This window comes from Panthera onca, chromosome Y (genome assembly GCF_046562875.1).
Source record: "Panthera onca isolate mPanOnc1 chromosome Y, mPanOnc1 haplotype 2, whole genome shotgun sequence".
Lineage (NCBI taxonomy): Eukaryota > Metazoa > Chordata > Mammalia > Carnivora > Felidae > Panthera > Panthera onca.
This window is the reverse complement of record NC_138358.1, coordinates 8095641-8118825: the sequence shown is the minus strand read 5'-3', so window position 1 is coordinate 8118825 and position 23185 is coordinate 8095641. Positions and strand designations below refer to the sequence as shown.

Genomic DNA, 23185 nt, shown 5'->3' with positions numbered 1-23185 from the left:
GTTTCTATGCATTGCTGTCACCTGAAGCGGTGGTGTGCTGCCTCATATATCACAGCCACCCTGGAGCATTGCTGTACCCCGTTCGTATCCTGACATAGCCCAGCGAGTCTGGAGGAACCTCTTCTGTGTCACGGAAGCAACATGTTGGCCAGAGGGCCCGGCACACGAATTTGGAAATCCTAGAATCCCCCGCCTGCCTGGCAGCCTCCTGGTCCCATAAAGAGGTAGGGGAACACTGCATTCCACCAAAGGGAAAAGGCAATGCATGAGTGTGGTGCCTGGCCAGGCAATGCATCTCGAGCCTCCAATCCTGCAGTGGCTCTGTGTGGTGTGTGTGTGTGTAGCTTATGCTGTCTGACATAGACCGGCAGGGAGTCCACATCACCACTGCCCTGACAGGGAGGGAGACCACATCATCGCCCTCACTGCACACCGTCTGCAGCTTATTGCTTCCCCAAAGTGGTCATGTGGCTTCATGTAGACCCTGGGGCGTGTCCCTCACTTGGGTCCCAACACTGCATCCCCCAACCCCCCGATACCTCTCGGAGACCCTTGAAATCATGCTGCCTGTGGCACAGGGGGACAGTGTTTTGAGCCAGCGCCCACGCTCATGGCAGCCTGCCGCCTAAGTGAGTGGTAAAGGAAATGGGACCAGGATGAACAGACATACGGCCAACGAAGGCCTGGGGAGGGTCCCTGTGAGAAGATGGCCAAGCATTGTGGGAGGAAGGGGACCGCTGTCTGTGGGACAGACACAAGCTCCAGGAATCCCAGGGCCCACGGTCACGGGTCTTTCCTGTGCACTGCCACACACGGGAGCAATGGGCAGCCCGTCATGAGAGGGGGGTGTGTGCTTGCCAGTGTGTCACTTTCCAGGCAACGGGGACAAACGGCAAGAGCGGCGCGCATGATACGCAGCCTCCCCTAGTGTGGCGTCCTCTCCACGTCACACACCTCTGGTCACCGACCTTCCCTAGCCGGTGCACTGCTAGACTGCTGTCATGACATACATGTCTTCTGGGAGCAAGGATGGACGTAGAGAGTATGCAAAGGAGGCTGAGCAGATGGAAAACCGGGGTGCACAGACAGCAGGCGCACAGCTGACATGCGTCTCCCGGACAGCCAAGGTGATCCGCTGAGTGGATTTGTCGGACTAGGGGCACAATGAACAAAGGTGGCGGTGTAAATGGGCAAAGCGGGGAGGTCCCCCTTTACCCGTGTGTGTAGATAGCCGCGTGCCCAGCGCAGCGTGGAATGCAAAGGTCGCTTTCGCATGGCCAGAAGCCAAACAGGGCACCCAGAGCGCACAGAGGGCCGGCTGCAAGCCCCCCGGAGGAGTTGCACTGCACGGGGCCCAGAGCCTTCCTGCCTATGCAACAGACGCGCCCCAGTTTCCGGGTGACCTAGGGGCGGGACCGCCGAAGCCACGCACGCCACCGTCCCTATGATTGGTCCTGAAGGCAGTGAAGCGGCCTGGGCGTGGCTTGGAGCTCCCTCAGCCTCAAAGCCGCAGGCGCACACCTCTCCCCACAAAGGCCTCCGAGGCAGCATCGGCATAGCGATAGCCACCGCCGAGGCATCCTGGGTACAGCACCATGCGCATGCGCATGCGCATGCGCATGCGCCCCCTCGACCTTTGGGCTCTGGGAGGAAGGGGGAGCGAGTTGCCAGCCATTGCCCTCAGGGCTCCGCTCACTGGGTCTGGGGAGGGGGGCCGTGCTTTCACCTCCCGCTTCGTCGTCGGTAGGAGCCACAGTTGGTGTCTCGGGCCGGGGCCGCATGTTGCGCGACTCGTGTTTCCGAAACACTGGGGATGCCCGGAGGCCCCATGCCGCCTTCGACCGGGAACGGGGCGGTCGAGAGACGAGGGCCCGTGGGGACACTGGGTCTCCGGCAGGGCCGGAGGTGCCGCAGGCCGAAGGCTTGCAGGCCACAAGCGAACAGCCTGTGCAGGAAGGCCAGGCCCGACCCGAGAGGCAGGTGGGCGGCCCCAGCGAGATATCGGTGCCGCTGGTGCATGACATAGTGGCGGTGGAGGCGCTGTGGGGCCTGGCGGAGGAGGAGGTTGAGGTGGCGGCCGCGGAAGAGGACGCGCCTGGGGAAGAGGGGCATGAGCAGAGGAAGAAGGGGGAGGAGGACGAGGAGCAGGAGCCGGGGAAGGAGAAGGTCCAAGTTCACGAGGAGGAGGACCTGAAGGGCGAGGGGGAGCAGCAGGACCAGAAGAGCAGAAGGAGGAGGAGGAGGAGGAAGAGGGGGAGAGGCAGCAGGAGTAAAAGATTAGAAGGAGGAGGAGCAGCAGAAGCCCAAGCAGAAGGAGGAAGAGCGGAAGGAGGAGGAGTTGGCGGAAATGAAAGGGGAGGAGCAGGAGCAGCAGGGTATACAAGCGGGCGCGGCGGCGGCGGCGGCGGCGGCGGCGGCGGCCACGGCGCCGGCCGCGGCGGTGGCGGTGGAGGCATTGGCGGCGGCAGTGGCAGGGGAAGGGGACCAGGAGGAGGAGCAGGAGGAGGAAGGGAAGGCGTGCGAGCCATTAAAGGGAGAGCAGAATTGCAAACGGAGGAGGAAGAGGAGCAGGAGAAGGAAGCGCTGGAGGAGCAGCAGCAGGGCGAGGAGGAGGTGGAGGGCAAGGAGGACAAGGAGGAGCGGGAGGAGGAGGAACAGAAGCCGAGTGAGCAGGAAGGCCGATGGGTGGAAGAAGCCCAGGAGCTGCAGGTGAAGCAGGATAAGAAGGAGCAGGTAGAGTCAGGCCTCCGTCCTTGCCCTTCCCCACTGGAGGCTCTGGAGGCTCTGGAGGCCCTTCAGATAGAGCTACAGCCGGTGAATAAACAAGCCAGCCGGGAGCACGCTCGACTCAAACTCAGGATGTGGCAGAGGCGGCAGCGACATCTGCAGCAGAGAGGTGCCCTTATCCAGGGCATCCGTGGTTTCTGGGCCAAGGCTGTATCCTTCCTGCTGCTGGTGGAGGGTCCAGAGGGGGCTGGGCTTGCGCAAGAGGAAGGAAAGGGAGGTGACATTTAGAGGAACCCAGGACAGGGACTGGAGCTACGCCACGCTCCAGTGGCCGGGAACGTGCAAACGTGATCCCATCCGGTGGTCCTGGCTCTGCAATGAGTGTGGGAGGAGGGCAGTGCCGGGGTGGGGGAGGCATGTGTGCTTTACGTCGCACCTGGCACGGAAACAGCGCTGGGAGAGTGGGGAGTGGCGGTGGAGGTCCAGGCCAGGTCGGGGAAATGACCGAGGGCTTCTTCCCACACAAAGCCGCGTGGGGGCACGTTTCTGGGTCCCGCTAAGCATCTTGCTGCGGGGAAGGCGATGTGAATGCCCACTGGTCGGCGCGAGACCGGATGTGTGCTGTCTGGCTGTGTGGAAGTAAGCGTCCTCAGTGTCCTCACGAGCACACAAAGCTAGGCGTGGTTGCGGGCGTCTGGGCATGCACAGCCTCCTGTGCGTGTCTAGCAGAGCCCTGCGCGATCCTGAGACCCCGTGGGCCTGGACGCAGCCTGCGGGGAGGGCTTGAGACCCTGGGGGAGGACGCCAGTCCCGGGGGGAGGACGCCTGGATGCTGTCCACACTGGTTCTCTGGTTCGAGCTCTCTCACGCCCAGCACCTGAAGGCTCTTTGACCTGCGGCAGTTTGTGAACCACCCTCAGATGTCAGCCCTGATTAGTAAGCCCGATGAAAGCATGCTTCGCCACATGACCAATTTGAAGGTCGGCCTGGGAGTGGGAGGTGGTGTGGGTGGCTGGCTGTGTGGGGAGGGGAGGTGGTGGGGAGAAGTGATGTGTTCCTTCCTCAGGGGAGGGCGGGTCTCCTGGAACAAGATTTCACATTTCTGCCCCACTGTACCACGGAGGTGGAGGAACACAAGTTTCCCAGGGAATGCCGGAAGATCCTGCTGTTTTTTGGCAAGAACTCCTACTTCCAGAATGAAGTCGTTACGAAGGAGTATGTCCTAGGCCTTGATGGTAAGTGTCCACTGACTGCATGGGCGGCAGTGGGTGGAGGGTTGAATGTGATAAGTTCTCTGGCGCCTTCTCACATACGCGTCTTCCTGCAGGGTATAGGGCGTCTCATTCCAGTCCCATCCAGTGGTACCCAAGGTACAGACAGGAGGCCTACAGATGCAGGCATGACAACAGCAGCCTCAACTTCTTCAACTGGTTCTCTGACCACAGCTTTGCCGGCTCTAGCAGGATTGCTGAGGTGGGGCCCTGTAACAAGGAAGGGAGGTGATTTTCATGGGTTCCCCCACTGCGTGGGATAGCTACCTGAGGCCTGGCCTGTCTCCCCTACCAGATAATCATAGAGGATCTTTGGCCCAACCCCCTGCCGTATTTCAAGATGAAGGAGGCCCCAGGAGAGAGAACTGAGAGGGAAAGAGGTGAGCAGCCAAGGGTGTGGGCACGGAAATGTGTGTCGTGGGGTCCAGGGCACAATTCTCTTCTGCATGGAGGCACCGAGACTCACAGCGGCACAGGAGGTGACCCCAGGTCAAAAGGGCATCAGCCTGAGACAGGGAGTCTTAAGAAGTAACGTGTCCCAGAGGCTTTGCCCCTTTGGGGAGCCTGAAGGTGGGAAGGGGGCTAGACAAAAAGAATGAGCAAAGCGGGACAACCAAAGCTGGCTCATCACATAGCACGGTGACAACTGTCATTCCCGGACCATGAACCCCACCCTCAGGCCTCCTACCACCATCCCACATGTTGTCTGGCTTCTGGATCCCCTTGTCAGCTTTGGCACAGCTTATCACACCCTCCCATCCTACTTTCCGTTTGGAAACATTCAAGCAACCTTACTCAGGGCCAAGATAAGACTCTCACCTGTCCTGTGTGTCTGTGTGTGTGTGTGTGTGTGTGTGTGTGTGTGTGTGTGTGTGTGTATGTGTCTGTCTGTGTGTACCCATATATCCCAGGGATATGCACGATCTTGAGAAGAGTATGAAGGAGCGTCGCACTTCATCGACCCCAGTGGAAACCCTTCCGATGCTCACCGATGGTCCACAAGATTCTCCTGGCCATGAAATAAGGACAAGGGTGGTGGTGACACGTGGCGCAGGGCGGGGGTCCAATACATTGGAAGAAATATAGAATGGGAGATAAACAGCATGAAGTGTTTGTGTGTGTCTTCCTCTCAGGTTCGCTCTGGGGCGTGTCCATGTATACATGCGGCTGTCCAGAGGTGTAAGTGTTCTGTGCCTGCACATTGGAGTTCCAAGGAAGGGCGGGACGTAGGACATTGTCCGTAGGGATGGGTCACACATTGGGATTGCATGTGAGGTCAGTAAGATTGAAGCAATGGGGACTTGGGTGAGGGAGGCCAGGGCACAAACCTGAGAGAAAGGCCAGTGCCCAGGTTCATAGCTTTCCTGTGAAAATGAGGAAATTCAAGGAAACGGAGAGGCCAGCACAGGCCAGGGATGTCCAATATTCAGGGTTTGGGCATGTCCATGATGGTGCCCCCAGAATCCCGCATGGGGACACCCTCAGTCATGTTGACTGAACCGCCACACAGGGAGGAATTCCCAGGGTTGATTACCCTCTGGTTTTCAGACGTCTACCAATGCAGACTGTCTTGTGGACAAGGTCAGGATCTCAGGACCAGCCACACATATTTGAGGGATTGTGAGCAGGTTGTAAGATTGGTGTCCAGGGGAAGGAACCGAGGGACCAGAGGCAGAGTGGGTGGGTAAGACCGAAGAAGTTCTGCTTCAGGTAGAGTTGACAGGGACAACATACACACTGCAGAGAAAACAGCCCACTACAGTCTCACGCAACTCCAAAATCACAGCCAACTTTGCTGGTTCCACTTCCTGAAGCTGAGCCTCCCAAACACCGCTTCACTTGTGTGAACTTTGCTGTTTCTGAAAAGACCTCTGGTTACGAATGGGTGGCCCAGATTGCAAGCCAACAGAGGGGAGGGTCACGGGGAGGTGGGGCTCTTCAAGGGCACGAACACGCCAGCCTCTCCCGTGTGCCCTCTGCCCTCTCATCATCAGCCGTGATGAGTCGGGTGATGCTCTTCCTCTGTGTCCACAGGCTTAAGCCGTGTGTCCAACACGCCATGTGAGACTTGTGAGAAGACTCCCAAGTGCAAACACCAGCAGGCGCTCAGGGAGGTCGCCTCGTCCCAGGCAGCCTGTGTTCCTTTGCCTGAGTGCCAGGACAAAGGCTGCCTCAGCCACATAGGGAACGATGGACTTGTGAGGCCTTAGCATTCTGTGCAGAGGTCCCCGGCAGGCCTGGGGCTTAGAAAGGACTGGGACGAGCCTCACCTGCGAAGACGTGAGTGCTGGGATACTCCTTACACAGCAGATGGCTGCTTGCCAGAGATGTCTGTGCTAGGGATGGGGCAAAAGCTCCACCGTGCGAGCAGTGCAGTAGACAGAGTTCAGCCTTGTCCATCGCAGGCTCTTCTGTATCCCCATGTACCACGGCCCCCAGCACAGCGTGCCTGACACTGACCTCCCGACACTAATATTCCTGTCTCCCAAGCTGCCCAAGCTCCCCAGGATCCCCACTGCACAGCTCTGCAGTACAAGAGCCTTCTCTGCAGTGGGTCTATTCCAGAGAAGGCGTGGGCAGTCCCAATGCATGGAGGCCTCTTGCCCCTATCATATGCAGACAACATGGTCAGCGGGGTGTCAGCACGCTGTGGAGTTGAGGATCTGTGCGACCAAGCCTTACCTCTTCCAGGGCAGAGGCTGTCGCACTCTCTAGAAGGGAAGGCAGGCCTTTCTCTCGCTGCTGTCTGCACGCTGGCTGGAGAGGCACGTCTTCTCAGCTGCTTGATGGGTAAATGTCAGGGTACCCTGGAAAAGCTCCCAGTGCTGACCCGAGTCTTTGGGTGTGAACATCCAAAGAAAGTATGGCCAGTGATTGTGCAGTGGGAATACGGCCTCAGTGGTCATGAGGCTGGGCCCTTTGGGGCATCTTTCTGCACAAGCAGGCCGTTACTTGATAGGTCTTGCCGAGCAGGAACACTTTACGGGACAGGTGAACACCGGGTCCCCCACATGTTAATATCTCCAGCCAATACCTCCTTAGGGGCCAGGGTGACGTTTGCGCCCGGCCTGTCCCAAAGACAAGGTACGGACAAAGTGTGGGTGTGGAATACACTCACGGCACCCAGAGCCAAACCCTCAAGTGTGGACACTTGAGGTCCGTGGGCAGAGGCCTCGGTGCTCTGTGTCCGAGGGATTACAGCCCTCATGCTGCACACCCGGCATCCCCGGGTGTCCTCCCGTATCCGCAGCTCTCCCCGGGGAGCCCTAGGGTCCAGGAGCTGCTAAACCCCCTGCACAACTGTATCTGCTGCCCAGCGGCCTCTTCCACCCCAACATCAGCGTGTGTGGGCTCCAGAGTGCTGTCCCTCGAGAGAGGACACCCTCAGCAATTCAGGAGCCTTCTGACTTCCATGTCTCTGAACCACGCGTGTCTCATTGGCCTGTCGGGATCGTCCCGTTGTTCTCTGTTCACAGGAAATGTCTCGCATTGCCTGTGCTCCTCTGTCTCCCTGAGTGAGCCCTGGCGTGTTTGTGTCTTTTCCTGGCTTTGCCTGTGCCGACACCTCTCTGGTGATGCCTCCTTGCCTGGCCTAAGTGGGCACAGCTGTACCCGTGTAACCGCCTTCGTCTCTGCACACCTGTGTGTTGGGTCAGCTGTGGCTCTGGTGGCCTGTCTTGTCTTTGGTGTATGCTTCTGCGCTTGAGTGTGCTTCCCTCTGCATTCAAACCCTTTCTTCCACTGACAGATCCAATTGCTGTCCTGCTGTCAGGTGGAGGGGCTTCTGCGTGTTCTGTTCTATGTTCCAGGAGCCAGAAATCCTTCCGTGCCTGTAGGACCTTCGTCAGAGGATTGGCCATGCACTCACTGCCAGCCAGTTAATGTCCCCAAATGCAGCTGGCTTGCTGTGAGCATTCCGTCACACCTCTATTTTCTGTCCTTCTGTTTTCAAACCCTTTGCGCCCGAGGGGCTCAAACGTCACTGGCCTGCACGTTGCAGATGCAGGCGTAAATTGTGAAAAGCGGACCGGCAACGTTTTCCCACTTACTCTTTTGCCACGTGGCATGTTCCTGGCTGGGAGAGACTTCCCCCTGCCAGTGTGTGTCTCGTTTCCGTGTGCCTCCTGTGTGTTCTGGTCCCTAATTTGTCCATTACGTCCTACCTGGGAGTCTGATTCATGTCTGCAGGAACGAGGCTGACACCTTTGACTGCTGGGTTCTGAGCTCAGCTTAGTCCACCAGGACTAGTGCGTGCCTGAGGGACACAACGGGCAGTGACGGATGTGCCCGTATCCTTCACGTGCAAGCGCTCCGTCCAGCCACCTTCGCCGGGACATTTCTCAGCGACCCCTCTTTGTTTGTGGTGAGAGCACTTGCCTCTGAGAAATCTGACGAGGCGGTGAAGCATTGCTTACGGCTGCCCTGTGCAAGTTAGATCTCCAGAACTCATGCACATGGCATGACTGCATCTTCACACCCGAGCCCCGACACCTCCTCATCGCACCCTCCCCTGATTAGCACCACTCTACTCTCTGGTGGACTGCATGCCTTTAACTCCTTTAGTCTCCTCAGGAATCCATCAGGCAGGGCTCACCACCACTGTGCTTCTGTCAGGGGCTGGCTTCTTTCAGTGAGCCCAGTGCTTTCTGCACTGATGCTCAATGCACCCGCAGAAGGGTGAGCCACACTAAGCCCGGCGGCAAACCCTTTGGCCCTACATTTCCCACATGTGTGCCTGGTGGCAGAGGTGCACAAGGAGCCCGCCTGCATGCGTCTCCCAGGTCCTCCACAGGGTACAAAGTACCGCCTCAGGAGGCTGATCCGCATCACATGGGCATAGCTCTGCTTGCACGTGTTAGCCTTTCGTATCATACAGGCAGCCCAGACTTAGAAATCCTGCTACCTGCTTACAACGATCCAGCCCTCGTGCTTCTGCAGACGCTCTGTGTCTGTACAGACATTTGAGTCACGGTCTCGTGACCTTCCAATACAGCTTGATGGTCTGTCCTTAGCTTACAGCCTGGGATGCGGTTCTCACTCATTGTCCTCCCCTCGGGTGCGAGTTTCCTCCATCACTGTGGTGGAAGGTAACCTTTATCACCATACGTTGGCTTGAAATTACTGGGCGGATCACCTGTCTGCGTCCGGGGATCCGAAGGAGACCTTGGCTCTTTTGCTCACGGTCCACCCTTTCTCTGTGATGAGTCGCTTTGGATGAGAAGCTTGCCAGAGGCGAGGGGGCCTCAGAGTTGAGCACATTTCCTGGGCATCTGTGAGAACTTCGTTGGTTCCACTCGGAAAGCATTGACATTCATGGATGTGCAGCCTCTGCTTTTGCTTGAATTTGCCGAGCTTTGGGACGTGATTTCTTCCCGCATGTGCTGTGCCTAAATCTCTGCTGTGTCTTTCCGGCAGTCCCGTTTCCTGTCTCCTGCTGGTAAGTGCAGGGCTTCCAGCAGCCCTGTGGGGAACGGGTCCTTGTTTTCTTCCCTGCGGTGCCCTCTTCCTCACCCCGAATGACCTCATTGCAGCTTCCTTCTCGTTCAGCGATCGTTTCAGACTGCCCTTAAGGTCCAGGTGGGAGCGGTGCCTTTTGTGCTGAGGGCTGACCACTGTAGAGCATTCGTCTCTGTGCAAATTGCACAGGTGAATTTCACCAGGTGAAAGTGCACACTGCAGTTGCCCTGTCTTCAGAGTCAGCCCACCTGTCTCCGCCTCGGCTGCCCCTGCTCTCCTTCCTCCTACCCTCTCCTTACCTCCCCCTCCCTTGTCTTCTTCCTGTCCCTCCCTCCCACTTTCCTTCCAGCTCTCTTTGTCTTCGTCTCCCTCCTCTCCATCACTAATGCCTCCCCCTGTCTCCGCCTGTCTTCCTTGTAATAGGTGCCCCTCTGTCTCTTCTTGTCTTGCTCCTCCTCCCCGTCTCTCCCACCAATCTCCCCGGACTCTCCCTCTCCAGGCCGGTCTTCCCCTCCACTCGTCCTTCCTTCATCTGCTCTGCTTGCACGTGTCTCTCTCTCTCCCTCTATAGCTCTGTCTCTCTGTGTGTCTCTTTTTCGCTGTCTCTCTCAGTGGACCTTCTGTGTCTGGGTGCATGCTTCTTCAGAATTCTTGTTGGTGCCTGGGAAATGGGAAGGGAACTCGTCTGCTTTCGCGTGTACTAGTGAAAGCAGGCACAGGGCTTTCTCAGAGACAGACACAGACAAGTCTGCAATTCTCGGTGAAGGGCCCCTACGTGCCCTGCGTGGTTGGAGTCGTCCTCCTTTTAGTGGAAGGTTAGATTTCAGGACCGGAGCAAGCTGCTAAATCCTACTACTACCCCATCTCCCTGGCGCTCTGTACGGAGATCAGTAGGGCACCAGTGGCAGATGGTGCTCTGGGGGTTGTTCTTTGCTCTGAATTGCAGTGCAGTGAGGTCTACTGAGCTGTTTTCTTGCAAGGACATGGCGGTGGGGTGGGTCTAGGGTGGGTGTCACTGGTTCTGGGTGGGCACCCACCTTACCGCCGCCCTCAGCCTGACGGCCAAGGAGGAGATACCGTGCGGACGGCCATGTGGCCCCGGTAGGCGTGACACTAAGGACTTCTCCAGGCTTTGCCCCAGCTTCATGAAGAAGGGGCAAGGGACGGAGCAGGGAGTGGCTCACGGCGTGGACGATCCTGTGCTGAACGCTCTGGTGCCCGTAGTGAGGCCTCTGGGGAAAGGGTGTACAAGCGACCACACACTGCGCGATACCGGGGACCTCGCAAGTGAAGCCTGGAAGGTGACAGCGCTGAAGAGGACATGCGGCAAACGGGGGCCACGCTGGCACCTTGGCACTCGCTCCAGAGCCTGGACCGGCCATTGGCGCGCGCTTGCTGGCGGCCAGCACCCTGTCTTGCTGTCTTGCAACTGATTGCTCCCCGAACCTGGCCAGCTGGCCTGACCTGCCCTGGAACCACTTCGCCCCCAGGCCGCATGCGCACACTCTTCACTGCCTCTGTCTCGGCCCCTCCTCCACAGCAGCCACAGCCAATGCGGAGTCCTCAAATCCCAGAGCCTGTGCGCCTGCGCTCAACTTTGGCGGGCTGCGGCGGGAGGCTTCAGGGAGCTCATGGTCTTGCGGCCAAGGCTCCCCCCACCTGCTGCCGTTTCCTGTCCTTGTCCTGAGGCTGCCCTAGCTACACTGGGGCCGGGGCCGAGCGTCATGGCCAGCGTGTCGCGGTCCGGACAAAGCGGAGATTCCCGCCGACCCTGGGCCCTGATCGTCCCGGATGCGAAAGGTGGAGAGTCCCGGCCCCGCGGGAATGCAGGGGCGCTGGAGGGCGTGGGCTGGCCGCAGTCCCCAGGTTCAGGGGCGGCAAGCGCCCATCCTGTGCAGGAAGCCCAGGCCGGGTGTGAGATACAGGTGGCAAGCCCAGCGGAGGAATTGGTGCTGATATTGGATGACGGAATGGTGGCGGCTGAGGTGGTGATCGGGGAGGAGGAAGAGGACGGCGAGGCGACCAAGGATGAGGTGGCTGGAGAGGAGAATTCTGAGGAAGCCAAGCCAGAAGCAGAGGACATGCACGAGGAGGAGGAGGTGGAAGTTGAGAGACAGCAGCAGGAGGAGTTTCAGGAGCAAGAGGAGAAGCGCGAGGCAGATGCAGAGGCGGAGGAGGGGCCCCAGCTCTCCCAGCCGCTGCAGCAGCAAGAGCCAGCGCTGCGTCCTGCCTCAGCCCAGGACCCGCTGGCAGCACTGGAGCGTCTTCAGCTGGAGATCAGCGCTGGGAATGCCCAGGATTCCAGGGCCTTATGGCGGCTGAAGCGCAGGATTCTTCGGAGGCAGATTTCTTACCTGGATCACAGAAGGGCCATCATCAAGCACATCCCTGGCTTCTGGGCCCAGGCGGTATCCTTCCTTGTGCTGGTGGGTGATGGCGGGGGCTGTTGTGCAGGAGGGCTGGGCACTGAGAGCAGGGTGCCTCAGGGCGATGGCCCCCAGAGAGGAGAGCCGGGGAATGGTCCCTGGCCCTGGGTTGGTGTGGTCTGGGATCCAGTGTAAGGCCTTGGACAGGGGCGGTTGTTGGGGATGGGGGGACTTGGTGACTGGGTCTGTTTCCTCTAGGTCTCCGCCAACGTTGGCCTGCAGGCTGGTCTCAAATATTACTTGCAGACACGAGCCATGTGTCCCCATGCTACCAGAGCTAGGGTAGCACAAAGCAGCCTTCACTCAGAGCAGATAAGGCAAGGAAATATTTCGCTGCAAAATGGGAGAGTTACGCAGGCCGCACACCCACCTTCACATTCACAGGCTGTGCACGTTTCCTAGCAGTTCCTTCAAAAGAGAGCATTTCAGACACACACTCGTGACCTTTAGTGGAACCACGCCACGCCCCTTTGCCAGACAGTAGGACGACTGAGACCCACTCCGAATGGGGTACAAGCTGCCTCCTCAGACCCTGACACACACACACACACACACACACACACACACACACACACACACACAGAGGATTCTCTCCTGGTATCTCCACCCCTGCTTCCCTCTCTGTCCTCAGGCTCCGGCTCGGTCCCACCCATGTCTTTCTCTCCGGACTGGCCGTGTCACTGTGTCTAATCCTTTTCCCTCCTCGGCCCTCCTCGTCCGTGCTTCTCGATCTCTTTCTCCCTCCCACACCCTCTGCTTGCAGCGTAAGTGTGCAGTCGGGTTCCTGTAAGCCATGTTATTCCATCTGGACTCAGGAGGCTGGTGACAACATAGGTCTTCACGGGAATATGCCAAGAAACCCAGCCGTGAGGAGGGGTCAGAGCACATGCCGACATCACAAGCTATGATGGGCTGCTGGCAGCCCACACAGGTCAGATATAGGAAGGAACTGTGAGGCGTGCAGGCAGTGGAGTCTCTCCCTGCTGTGTGCAGACAGCGTGGGAGGTACAGGAAGCCAACGGACTGCCCAGTGTCGATGGGGTCTGATGCATCTGCAGAGGCTGAGGAGTGTGGGGACTAGTGTTTCCTGGTCTTTCTGCACATGCCGTGATCTAGTCCCTTGCTCTTAGCCTGGGAGGGTTGGAGGGGGGCTGTGTCTGTTTCCACAGCATCTGAAGGCACAGCTCCTTGACACAGCACAGATTCTGAATCACCCCCAGTTGTCGGCCATGATCGGTGCCCAGGACAAAGACGTGCTCAGCTACGTGGTCGACTTGGAGGTGAGACCGGGGAGGCTGTGGCTGGGGGCCGTCCCGTCGGGGGTGGGATTTGGGCAGGAGAGGGTGAGGCAAAGGTGCTCACCCTCACAGCCAGGCAAGTAGCTCAGGACCCCGAGGGAGGACACTTGCCCCCTCCTGTCCCATTGCTCACGGCAGGTGGAAGAAGTGGGCCATCCCAAGTACCGCTGCAGAGTGATGTTTTTCTTTGGGGCCAACCCGTACTTCCGGAACCCAGTGATCATTAAGGAGTATCAGCTGAGCTTTGCTGGTAGGGTGTGGGTCCCATGATGGTGCGGGGCAGGGGGATGAGGAGCATGAATCAGGGGCAGGAGGGAGGGGGAGGGGGAGGGGCAGGTGGGTGGGGAGGAGGCCATCAGCTTGCTCCTCAAATCCTCTCTTCCTGCAGGCTACAGGACATCGCGTTCCACTCCAGTCCAGTGGTTCTGGGATGATGAACGTGGAGCTCCCAGTCGCAGGCATGACCCCACCAGCCTTAACTTGTTCAACTGGCTGTGTGAGCACAGCTGCCCAGGGGCGAACAGGATTGCCGAGGTGGGGCCCCTGAGGCCTTCGTCAGCAGTGGGGATGTGGGTGGCCCCCGGCCAGAGAGGAGAGTGGGCTATGCCCAATGTGGCGCCGGCCTGTGTCCTCTTCCAGATCATCATCGAGGACCTGTGGCCCAATCCCCTGCAGTACTACCTGAGGGAGGAAGGGACCAGAAGACAGTGATCTGACGTGCTCACGTGTCGGTGAGAACCCCAGTATGCGGTGTGTTGACCTGCGTGTTGTATGGGCAAGGGAACGTGGGCCACACATTGGCTTGGAAATGGAAGGTCCGCCGACACAGGGACACAGGTAGCATGGGGAGAGGGTGGGAGGATGACAGGGGACCTGCAGAGACTCAGCTGCAAACACACAGATGGTCGAAGCCTGCAAACCAAATGCAGTCGTGCTGTGGGCTGGGGCTTTGGAGAGCAACTCGGGAGGAGCAGTGCTTCACCACAAATGCTCCCCGTGGATGTCCGCCCTGTCCCGGGCTTCCCCCTGCTCCTTCAGTCTGGATTTGCCTGCCAGTCTTTGGGTCAGGAGCTGCCGTGTCCCCAGGCGCCACTGTGGTGAGAATCTCGCACTTCCTTCCATGTGCCCCACCACGCCATGTCCTCCCGCACCCCGACAGCCATTCTTAGAACTGGTCCAAGGCCATTGGGGGCTGGAAATGAATCCCTGGGTGAGAAAGCAAGGGGGATCGCAAAAGGGCGAGGCACAAGAGTGACACCATCTGGGATGTATTTGCAAATATCCCGTATCATTCTTGGTGTCTGTTGCGTGGGGGCGCGTGTGTGCGCGTGTACGCAAATGTGTCTGCGTGTGCCCACATGCGTCAGGTGCTCTGCATCTGTGTGGGCGTGAATCGTGCAGAGCTTCTATCTTTGCCCATGCAGAAACAATGGAGGACGCCACCAGTGCTGGAAGAGATGGGTGGATGAGTCTCCTGTCTTCTACGTGCCCCGGAGAGAATTGAGGAAGAGATAACGTGTGGCAGCCTTGAAGAGTTTCCACGATGTTTATGTGGACACATACAGGAAGCTAAAAACCCTTCTGTTTTTGGTGTGTGTGTGTGTGTGTGTGTGTGTGTGTGTATGGGGACCTGAGGAGGGACGATGAGGAAGGGACCTGAGTGTGACTGTCCTGCCGCTGCCCGGGTGATTCTGTGTGTGCGGGAGAGGTGCAGTACTGGGGTGGGGCCGGTGTTGCCATGTGCACAGAGGCCTGCCTTCTTGGGCAGGAAGAGCCTGGAAGGAGGAGGAGGAAGAGACAGACCTGTTATTTGGAGATTTATTGTATAGGCCAGAGCCGAAAGGCAGGGAAGGGGATTGCACAGTGGGACCAAATTGGTCCATTGGGTCCTGGTACAGTGTGGCCAGGACTCGGGGGGTTTCAGCCAGGACCCTTGATCCCAGAGGGGTGCTGTGTCCTTGGTGAGATAGAATCCAGTCAGCAAAGCCTCCAGTCAGGATCAGAGCGAAGACCACATGTCCCCGGACAACTCAGGAGCAGGCAGGCTTCTCATAGTCGATGCCAGTATACCTTGCTGCTGCCTCCCACACCCGGGGCTCCTTTGACCCCGAGCCCTGTCCTCAGACAGTGGCTCAGGATGGGAGATGTGTCAGGGGGAGGGGCAGGTGTGGGTTGTGGGCAGCAGCGAGGCTTATGAGTGGGAATTCATGGAGAGAGTACGCACGAGGGCAGAGATCCAGCGTGAGTTCGTGCGAGTGTGTGTGGGCGTCTGTGGCAAACTGGGCCTGAGATCCGTGGTGGTGCCGGCAGTGTGAGCGTGCATATGTTTGTGCGATTGCGTAGCGGTGTGTCTCTGTCTGTGCAGGAGTGGGTGGTTAGGCCACTGGAGAGACAAGGAGAGACACAGCGGTCTGTGTGAATGAGGTGCTTATGTGGGACGGTCAGGTGCCAGAATACAAGAGTGCAGTCCCTTCCCTCCTGAGTCCTGATGGTAATCGCTGGGATGGGTGCAATCGTTGCTGTGCCAGGGGGCTCAAGTCAGGATGCAAAAGGGAGATTGGTGCAAGGTCAAGAGGGGGGCCGAGGGGAGGAAAGCCTGTGGCCAGTGGACCACTTGTGAGTAAGTGTGCTTGTGTGTGTGTTAGTGTGTGTCTATGTGGGAGTGAGTGTGTGTGTGTGTGTGTGTGTGTGTGTGTGTGTGTGTGTGTGTGTTGAGTGGCTCTGGTGGGCCGACAGTAGCAAATACGTAGGGGCTACATGGTGTGCCCAGGCTTTGTGCACAGGGTAGCTAGGGAACCCAACCTGTCAGGCTACGTGGTGTGCAGAGGGCGTAGGTATTTCCCTGGAGGGAGCCGTCTAGCAAAAATCTCTGCTCTTGGCAGACGAGCCATGTTTTGTCACCAGTCAGCTCTTCCTTGGGGCTCTCCTCTCTGCTTCCTGTGCACCAGGCCCAGGGAAAGGGAGGAGCTGGGACCCTAGACCTCAGGTGACTTGAGTCCCCCAGGGGTGCCATAGCAGGGTGGTGTTGGTGATCCATGTGTGGATGGGCAGGTGAGCAGCCTGCCAGCTGCTCTCTGAGGGGACAGTTCCTTGCCAGCAACACCTCTCCCCGCAGCACAAGATCACCACTGTCGCTGCAGCTGGGCTGGGGACATGTCAAGGTGTGTCCCAGAACTGTGTTCCCCTTGCATGTAAGTGGTGCCAGAATGCGCCTCTCAGTCCCTGTGCGGGTGACCCTGATTAGCCTCAGGCTTAGTCGACTCCTGGCCTCATGTAAATGGGGAACTGGGTTCCTTTCTCAGTGTCTCAGCGGTTGCATGTCGACAGAGGATGCTGTGGACATTGTGGTCAGGATTCTGACCGGGCTCCCCCCGCCCTGCCCCAAACCACAGTGGGCAGCACATGGCCCACTGTGTGTGCGCTTTGGGGAGTCTAAAGCCGTACAGCCCCTCCAGTATTCTTCTCAGGTGGTGGAGGGTCAAAGGGGCCTAGGGAGGAACACTGGTCCCAGTCTGCTGCCGGCTGTGCCCACAGGTGTGTGTGCCCAGCTCCTTGACGCTGAAGCTGCAAGGCTTCTGCCCTGCCCCCAAAGCCCCATCCCTAGAATTTGCGTGTGGGCCAGATGGAAGTGAAGTCCCAGTGACCCTGCGGGATCACAGCGGGTGGTCTCGTCTGTGCCTGGCCACCCACCTACCTGCCTTCCCCGCAGCCCGTTGCCCCCATACAGGGCTTTCGGTAAACACGCGGCCACCGTCCAGCATGAGAGGAAAGGCTTGACGGTGTCCCAGTACCGCTGGTCATGTGTTGGCTGCTGCCAGCTGACAGCATGGAGACCCCATGGCCCAGTGGAGGATGTCCGACCTGTCCTACAAGGAACTGGGGACGACTGTACGGATGCATCAGGTCCCATGCAGTAACCTAGGCCTGACTTTATCCGCCTAGGGGGTGATCGAAGAGCCTTGGGGTCCCAGGCCTGGCATATGTGTCGGTGTGCTCCCTCCTGGATGGCGCTGCCGACACAAGGCTGGCTGGTCAGGGGTCGCGTGTGAGGCCCGTTGGGTCCCGGCCTCTAGGTCCGATACTGCCGTAGGTGTTGTTGAAAAGACAGAGCACGATATGACCATCCCTTGGGTGTCGCTGCACCGGGCATCCCGTCGCTGCTCCCAGGTTCCCACTACCGAGTCTCCCCGGGAGGCCTGGGAGGTTGCCAGGCTCCTTTTGCAGGGACACAAAGGCTTGTGAGAGCCCATCCGCAGGGTCCGGTGCTCATTGCGGATGACTTGGGGGCAGTGCGAGATCTATTGCTCCCGTCCTTAGAGGAGATTGTGGTAGTCTTAAGGGACAAAGATGTGCCTGGAGAATAGAAGGATGTCCAGAGGAAGCATTGGAGGAGGAAGAGGACGAGGAGGAGTAGGAGGATGAGGAGGAGTTGGAGGAAGAGGATTGGGAGGAGTTAGAGCTGGAAGAGAAGGGTGAATGATTGGGTGCAGGAGAGGGAACAAGTGGAGGAGGAGGATGTCCAGGATGAGGAGGAGCACGAGCCAAAGGAGCAGGAGCAGCTGGGGGAGGATGTTGAGGAGGACGAGAGCAGAGGGAAGAGGGTGGGGAGAAAAGATAGAGCCAGGGCTCCAGAGCATGAGTAGAAGTGTAGGAGCAGAAGGAGGAAGAGCCCGAGGAGGAAGAGGTGGAGGGAGAGGAGGAGCAGGAGGAGTTGGAGGAAGAGGATTGGGTGGGGTTAGAAGAAGAGGAGGAGGAGAAGGAGCAGTGAATGACTGGGTGCAGGAGAAGGACAAATGGAAGAGGATGATGTCCAGCACCAGGAAGAGGCGGATTACGGGCCAGAGGAGCAGGAGCAGCTGGAGGACGGAGTCGACTAGGACGAGAGCAGAGGGAAGAAGAGGTGAAAGGTCAGAGGTAGGGCAGGAAGGGCGGTAGCAGGAGAGGACCTGGAGAAGGAGGAAGAGTCCTAGGAGGAAGAGTTGGAGGAGGAGGAAGAGGTGAAGGACGAGGAGGATCAGATGGAGGAAGAGGACTGGGAGGAGTAGGAGGAGGAGGAAGACGAGTGAATGATCGGGTGCAGGCGAGGGAAGAAGTGGAGGAGGAGGAAGTCCAGGACGAGCAAGAGGAGGAGCACGAGTCGAAGAGCAGTAGTAGCTGGGGAGGAAATTGAGGAGGACGTGAGCGGAGGGAAGAAGAGGAGGAGGAGGAAAGGTAGAGCCAGGGCTGGAAGAGCAGTAGCTGCAGAGGGGGAGCAGAAGGATGAAGAGGCCCGAGGCTAAGACTTCCAGTACTGTGTTGAATAACAGTGGAGGCGGTGGACATTCCTGTCTCGTTCGTGACTTGAGCTGAGAGCTTTTGCTCCTTGAGATGATATTCACGTTGGGTCGTTCATACATGGCTTTATGATCTCGATGTGTGCTCCTTCTATCCCTACTTTCTTGAGGGGTTTTACCAGGAAAGGATGCTGTATTTTGTCCATCACTCTGTCTGCATCGATTGAGAGGATCCTGTGGTTCTCGTCCTTTCTTTTATTGATGTGAGGAATCCCGTTGATTGTTTTGCAGATGTTGAACCAGCCCTGCGTCCCAGGTACAAATCCCACTGGGTCGTGGTGAATAACATTTTCATGTATTGTTGGATCCGAGGGTCTAATATCTTGTTGAGGAGTTTTGCATCCATGTGCATCAGGGAAATTGGCCTATAGTTCTCCTTTTCAGTGGGGTCTCTTTCCGGTTTTGGAATCAAGGTAACGCTGGCTTCATAGAAAGAGCTTGGAAGTTTTCCTTCCATTTCTATTGTGAGAACAGCTTCAAGAGAATAAGTGTTAACTCTTCCTTAAATGTTTGCTGGCACTCCCCTGGAAAGCCATCTGGCCCTGCAGTCTTCTTCCTTCGGCAGGTTTTGGATTACTAATTTGATTTCTTTACTGGTGATGGGTCTGTTCAAATTTTCCTTTTCTTCCTCTTTCAGCTTTGGTAGTGTATATGTTTCTAGGAATTTGTCCATTTCTTCCAGATTGCCCATTGTATTGGCAAATAATTGCTCCTAATATTCTCTTCTTATTGTTTGCCTTTCTGCTGTGTTGGTTGTGATGTCTCCTCTTTCATTCTTGCGTTTCTTTATTTGGGCCCTTTCCTTTTTCTTTTTCATCAAACTGATGACTGGCTTATCAATTTTGTTAATTCCTTCAAAGAAGCAGCTTCTGGGCTCATTGATCTGTTCTCCTATTTTGGTTTGTTTCTTTGTTTGTTTGTTTGTTTGAGGTTGTTTTTGTTTTTGTTTTGTTTGATTTTTGGTTTCAATAGCATTAATTTCCGTTAATCATTGTTATTTTCTGTCTCCTGAATGTTTTGGGTTTCGTATGGTGTTCTTTTTACAGCCTCTTAAGGCGTAAGGTGAGGTTGTGTCTCTGAGATCTTTCTTTCTTCTTTAGGAAGACCTGACTTGCTAGATAGGTCCTCTTATAACCGACCCTGGTGCGTCCCAGAGGTTTTGGGTTGTGGTGTTATCACTGACTTCCATATACATTTTCATTGACTTCCGTATACTTTTTATATTCTCTTTCAACCCTTGCTTAGCCCATTCAATCTTTAGTAGGATGTTCTTCAGTCTCCCAGTATTTGTTACCTTTCCAAATTGTTTCTTGTAGTTGATTTCGAGTCTCTTAGTGTTGTGGTCTGAAAATATGCACGGTGTGACCTCGATCTCTTTGAACTTCCTTAGGGATGACTGTTTTCCCCAGCATATGATCTATAGAGGAGAATATTCCATGAGCACCGGAGAAGAATGTATATTCTGCTGCTTTATTATGAAATGTTCTGAACATATCTGTGAAGCCCATCTTGTCCAGTGTGTCATTCAAAGCCCCCGTTTGCTTGTTGATTTTTCGTTTACATGATCTGTCTGTTGCAGTGAGTGAGTGCATAGAAGTCTCCTCCTATGATGGCATTACTAAGAATGAGGTTCCTTATGTTTGCGTTTAATTGGTTTGTATATTTGGTTGCTCTCAAATACGCCACATAAATGTATCCATTTGCTAGGTCTTCTTGGTGGATAGACCCCTGAATTATGACATCATGCCCTTGTGTATCACTTGACACAGTCTTAAATTAAAGTCTAGATTGTCTGATAGAAGTATGGCTACTTTGGCTTTGTTTTGTTGACGGGTAGCAGACAGATGATTCTCCATCCCCTTCTTTTCACTCTGAAGTTGTTTTCACATCTAAAGTGGGTCTCTGGTAAACAGCATATCGATGGAACTTGTTTTCTCATCCATTCTGTTCCCCTATGTTTTTTGATTGGAGCATTCAGTCCACTGACGTTTAAAGTAGTACTGAAAGACACGATTTTATGGCCATTATCTTGTTTGAAGAGTTGGAGGAAAACATATCTATATATCTTTATATCTATATCTACGTCTCCATCTCCATCTGTATGTGTATGTGTATGTGTATGTGTATGTGTATGTGTATGTGTATGTGTATGTATATGTATATGTATGCGTATGTATTGTATTAACTGTATCTATATATCAATATCTATATCGATATGTATATGTCTATATACATCTATATATATAATTCTATATCTATTTGTATATATAAATATAATTATAAAGATAGATAGATAGATAGATAGATAGATAGATAGATAGATAGATATCAATTTCCCTCTGAGTGTCCCCCCTTAAAATTGCGTGCAGGTGTGATTTAGCGGTCACAAACTCCTTTAAATTTTGTGTATCTGGGAACCTTTTTCCTCTGTTTCTATTTTGAATGACAGCCTTGCTGGATAAAGAATTCTTCACTGTGGATGTTTCTAATTCAGCACTTTGAACGTATCCTACCACTCCTTTCAGGCCTGCCAAGTTTCTCTGGATAGGTCTGCTGCAAACCTGATCTGTCTTCTCTTGTAGTTTAGGGACTTGTTTCCCTTGCTGCCTTCATGATTCTCTTTGCCTGAGTACTTTGTGAGTTTGAATATGATAGGCCTTGCTGAGGGTCAGTTTTTGTTGAATCTGATGGGGTCCTCGGTGCTTCCCGGATTTTGATGGTGTGTCTTTCCCCAGGTTAGCAACATTTCCCACTATGATTTGCTCACATAACCTTTCTACCCCTTTTTCTCTCTCTTCCTCTTCGGGACCCCTATGATTCTGATGTTGTTTTTCGTTCTGCATGAGTCACTGATTTCTCCAATTCTTCAATCGTGCTCTTTTCCTTAATCTCCCTCGATTTTGCTGCTTCCATAGTCTCCTTAAGTTGGTCCTCTGAATCGCTGATTCTCTGTTCTGTCTCATCCATCCTTGACACCGCTGCATCCATCCGTCATTGCAGCTCAGTTATATCATTTTTAATTTCATTCTGGCCAGTTTTTACTGCATTTTGTCTCTGCACAAAGGGACTCTAATCTACATTGGACTGCAGCTAGTATTCTCATAATCGTGCTTCTAAATGCTGCTTCAGACATCTTGCTTGTGTCTGTGTTGGTTGAATCCCTGGCTCTCGTTTCTTCAGGCTCTTTCTTTCTGGGTGAATTCCTTCCCTTTGTCATTTTGAATGGAGAAAAGGAACTCATGAGGTAGAAAATTCAATGAAATATTCAAATTATAAAATGTTAAAAGTAAAAACTTAAAAACACACATGTGAATAATGGAATGAATGATGCTAGATTCTAGGCATGTTTCACGTGGGTGTTGAAAGTGGTTTTGACACAGGAGAGAAAAAAACGTGGGAGTGGAGAAAAATTTAGAAAATACTAATAAAAAATATTAAAAAGGGAAATGTTGTGAGAATTTGAAAAATCAATACACTGAAGTAGACTAAAAGGAGAAGATGGGAGTAAAATAGAATCTGTGAATATAGACACAAAAGGAAAGAATAATGTAGAAGAGTATTAAAGAAAGTTAGTAAAATTTCCACCTGCCCAGTCTCCTTCGCCTCTCCGCGCACAAAAGCACCTCCCTTCCCATGCCTCCTCGCTCTCCAAGTTCACTTCTGCATGCCACGTACCTGCTGAATTCGGTGGTTCAGGATATGCAGATTGCTGTGCTAATCCTCCAGTCAGTTTCCTGGGTGGGTAGGATGGTTTAGTGTTGGTCGGGCTGTATCTCATGCACGCGAGACACTTAAGAAGCTTCCATGCTGTCTGCCATCCGGGCTCCTCCCCAAAGAGGTGAGATCTGTAGCACCAGTTCTCCGATATGAGACATCCCACAGGAAAGTTGCGGTCGGTGACAAAGCGGAAAAGGGCATGTACCAAACAGGGAGGTCACCCTGGAGGGGGAGGCAGAGAACCTGCTCCAGACCTGGGAGGGGAGGCAGGGGCTCAAATGCTGGAGCCACGCCCACTGCCCTCCAGCTGATTGTTCCTGAACAGCAGCCAACTGTCTGGGTCTGGCCTGGAGCGCCTTCACCCCAAGGACCCATGGTCAAAAAGTTCACTGCCTCTGCCTCTGCCTCTCCCCCACCTCCACCGCAGCCACAGCCACAGCCACAGCCACAGCCACTTCAGTGTCCGAAGGGCCACGGGGCCGTGGGCGTGCTTCCCAAATGCTGGTGGGCTCCAGAAGGAGGCGGCAGGCATTTAAAAACCTTGGGCCTTGACACTCCACCTGCTGGGCCTAGTCTGGAGCCTCATGCCTCAAGTTCCCACTCCTTCTGCCCTATGGCCCTAGCCTGAGGATGGGCTAGGGCCCCAAAGCAAGGGAGTCCTGTTCCGGAAAACGCTGAGATTCCTGACAATACCGGGCCTCCATTCTGCTGGAAGAGGGCGTTCGAGAGTCCAGGAATCGTGGCAACACCCCTGTCTCAGTCCCAGACAATTTCACTCGTTCATACGCACGCACACGCACACGCACGGGCACGGGCACACACACACACTCCCCCTCTGTGGCTGTCTCTAGTGGTGACTTACTCTCCTTCTTCGGCCTCCTTCCATGTCCCTCTGGCCTCTGTCTGTCTCTGAGTCCCTGTGATCATTTTCTTGAGGGAACGCTTCCTCCCTCCCG

The 23185-nt window shown here is 55.4% G+C and overlaps 2 protein-coding genes across 2 annotated transcripts; both read left to right on the top strand.

Annotated features, from left to right (window-relative positions):
* Positions 1 to 1685: 1685 nt before the first annotated feature.
* LOC145715020 (uncharacterized) lies at positions 1686 to 10746 on the top strand. Its single transcript, XM_081794607.1, has 3 exons — positions 1686 to 2937; positions 3630 to 3760; positions 10680 to 10746. The coding sequence occupies exons 1-3, from the start codon at positions 1780 to 1782 to the stop codon at positions 10744 to 10746; spliced, it is 1356 nt and encodes a 451-aa protein (XP_081650733.1). The 5' UTR covers positions 1686 to 1779.
* Positions 10747 to 11179: 433 nt separating this feature from the next.
* LOC145715019 (testis-specific Y-encoded protein 2-like) lies at positions 11180 to 11925 on the top strand. Its single transcript, XM_081794606.1, has 2 exons — positions 11180 to 11877; positions 11910 to 11925. The coding sequence occupies exons 1-2, from the start codon at positions 11180 to 11182 to the stop codon at positions 11923 to 11925; spliced, it is 714 nt and encodes a 237-aa protein (XP_081650732.1).
* Positions 11926 to 23185: the final 11260 nt, after the last annotated feature.

Excerpts from the sequence above, each read along its gene's own strand:
- LOC145715020 (XM_081794607.1), top strand. The coding sequence starts at position 1,780 with ATGTTGCGCGACTCGTGTTTCCGAAACACTGGGGATGCCCGGAGGCCC. Across the intron at positions 2,938-3,629 it reads GTGGTTTCTGGGCCAAGGCT|TTTGTGAACCACCCTCAGAT; the intron begins GTATCCTTCCTG and ends GACCTGCGGCAG. Across the intron at positions 3,761-10,679 it reads TGGCTGTGTGGGGAGGGGAG|TGAGGCCTCTGGGGAAAGGG; the intron begins GTGGTGGGGAGA and ends TGGTGCCCGTAG.
- LOC145715019 (XM_081794606.1), top strand. The coding sequence starts at position 11,180 with ATGGCCAGCGTGTCGCGGTCCGGACAAAGCGGAGATTCCCGCCGACCC.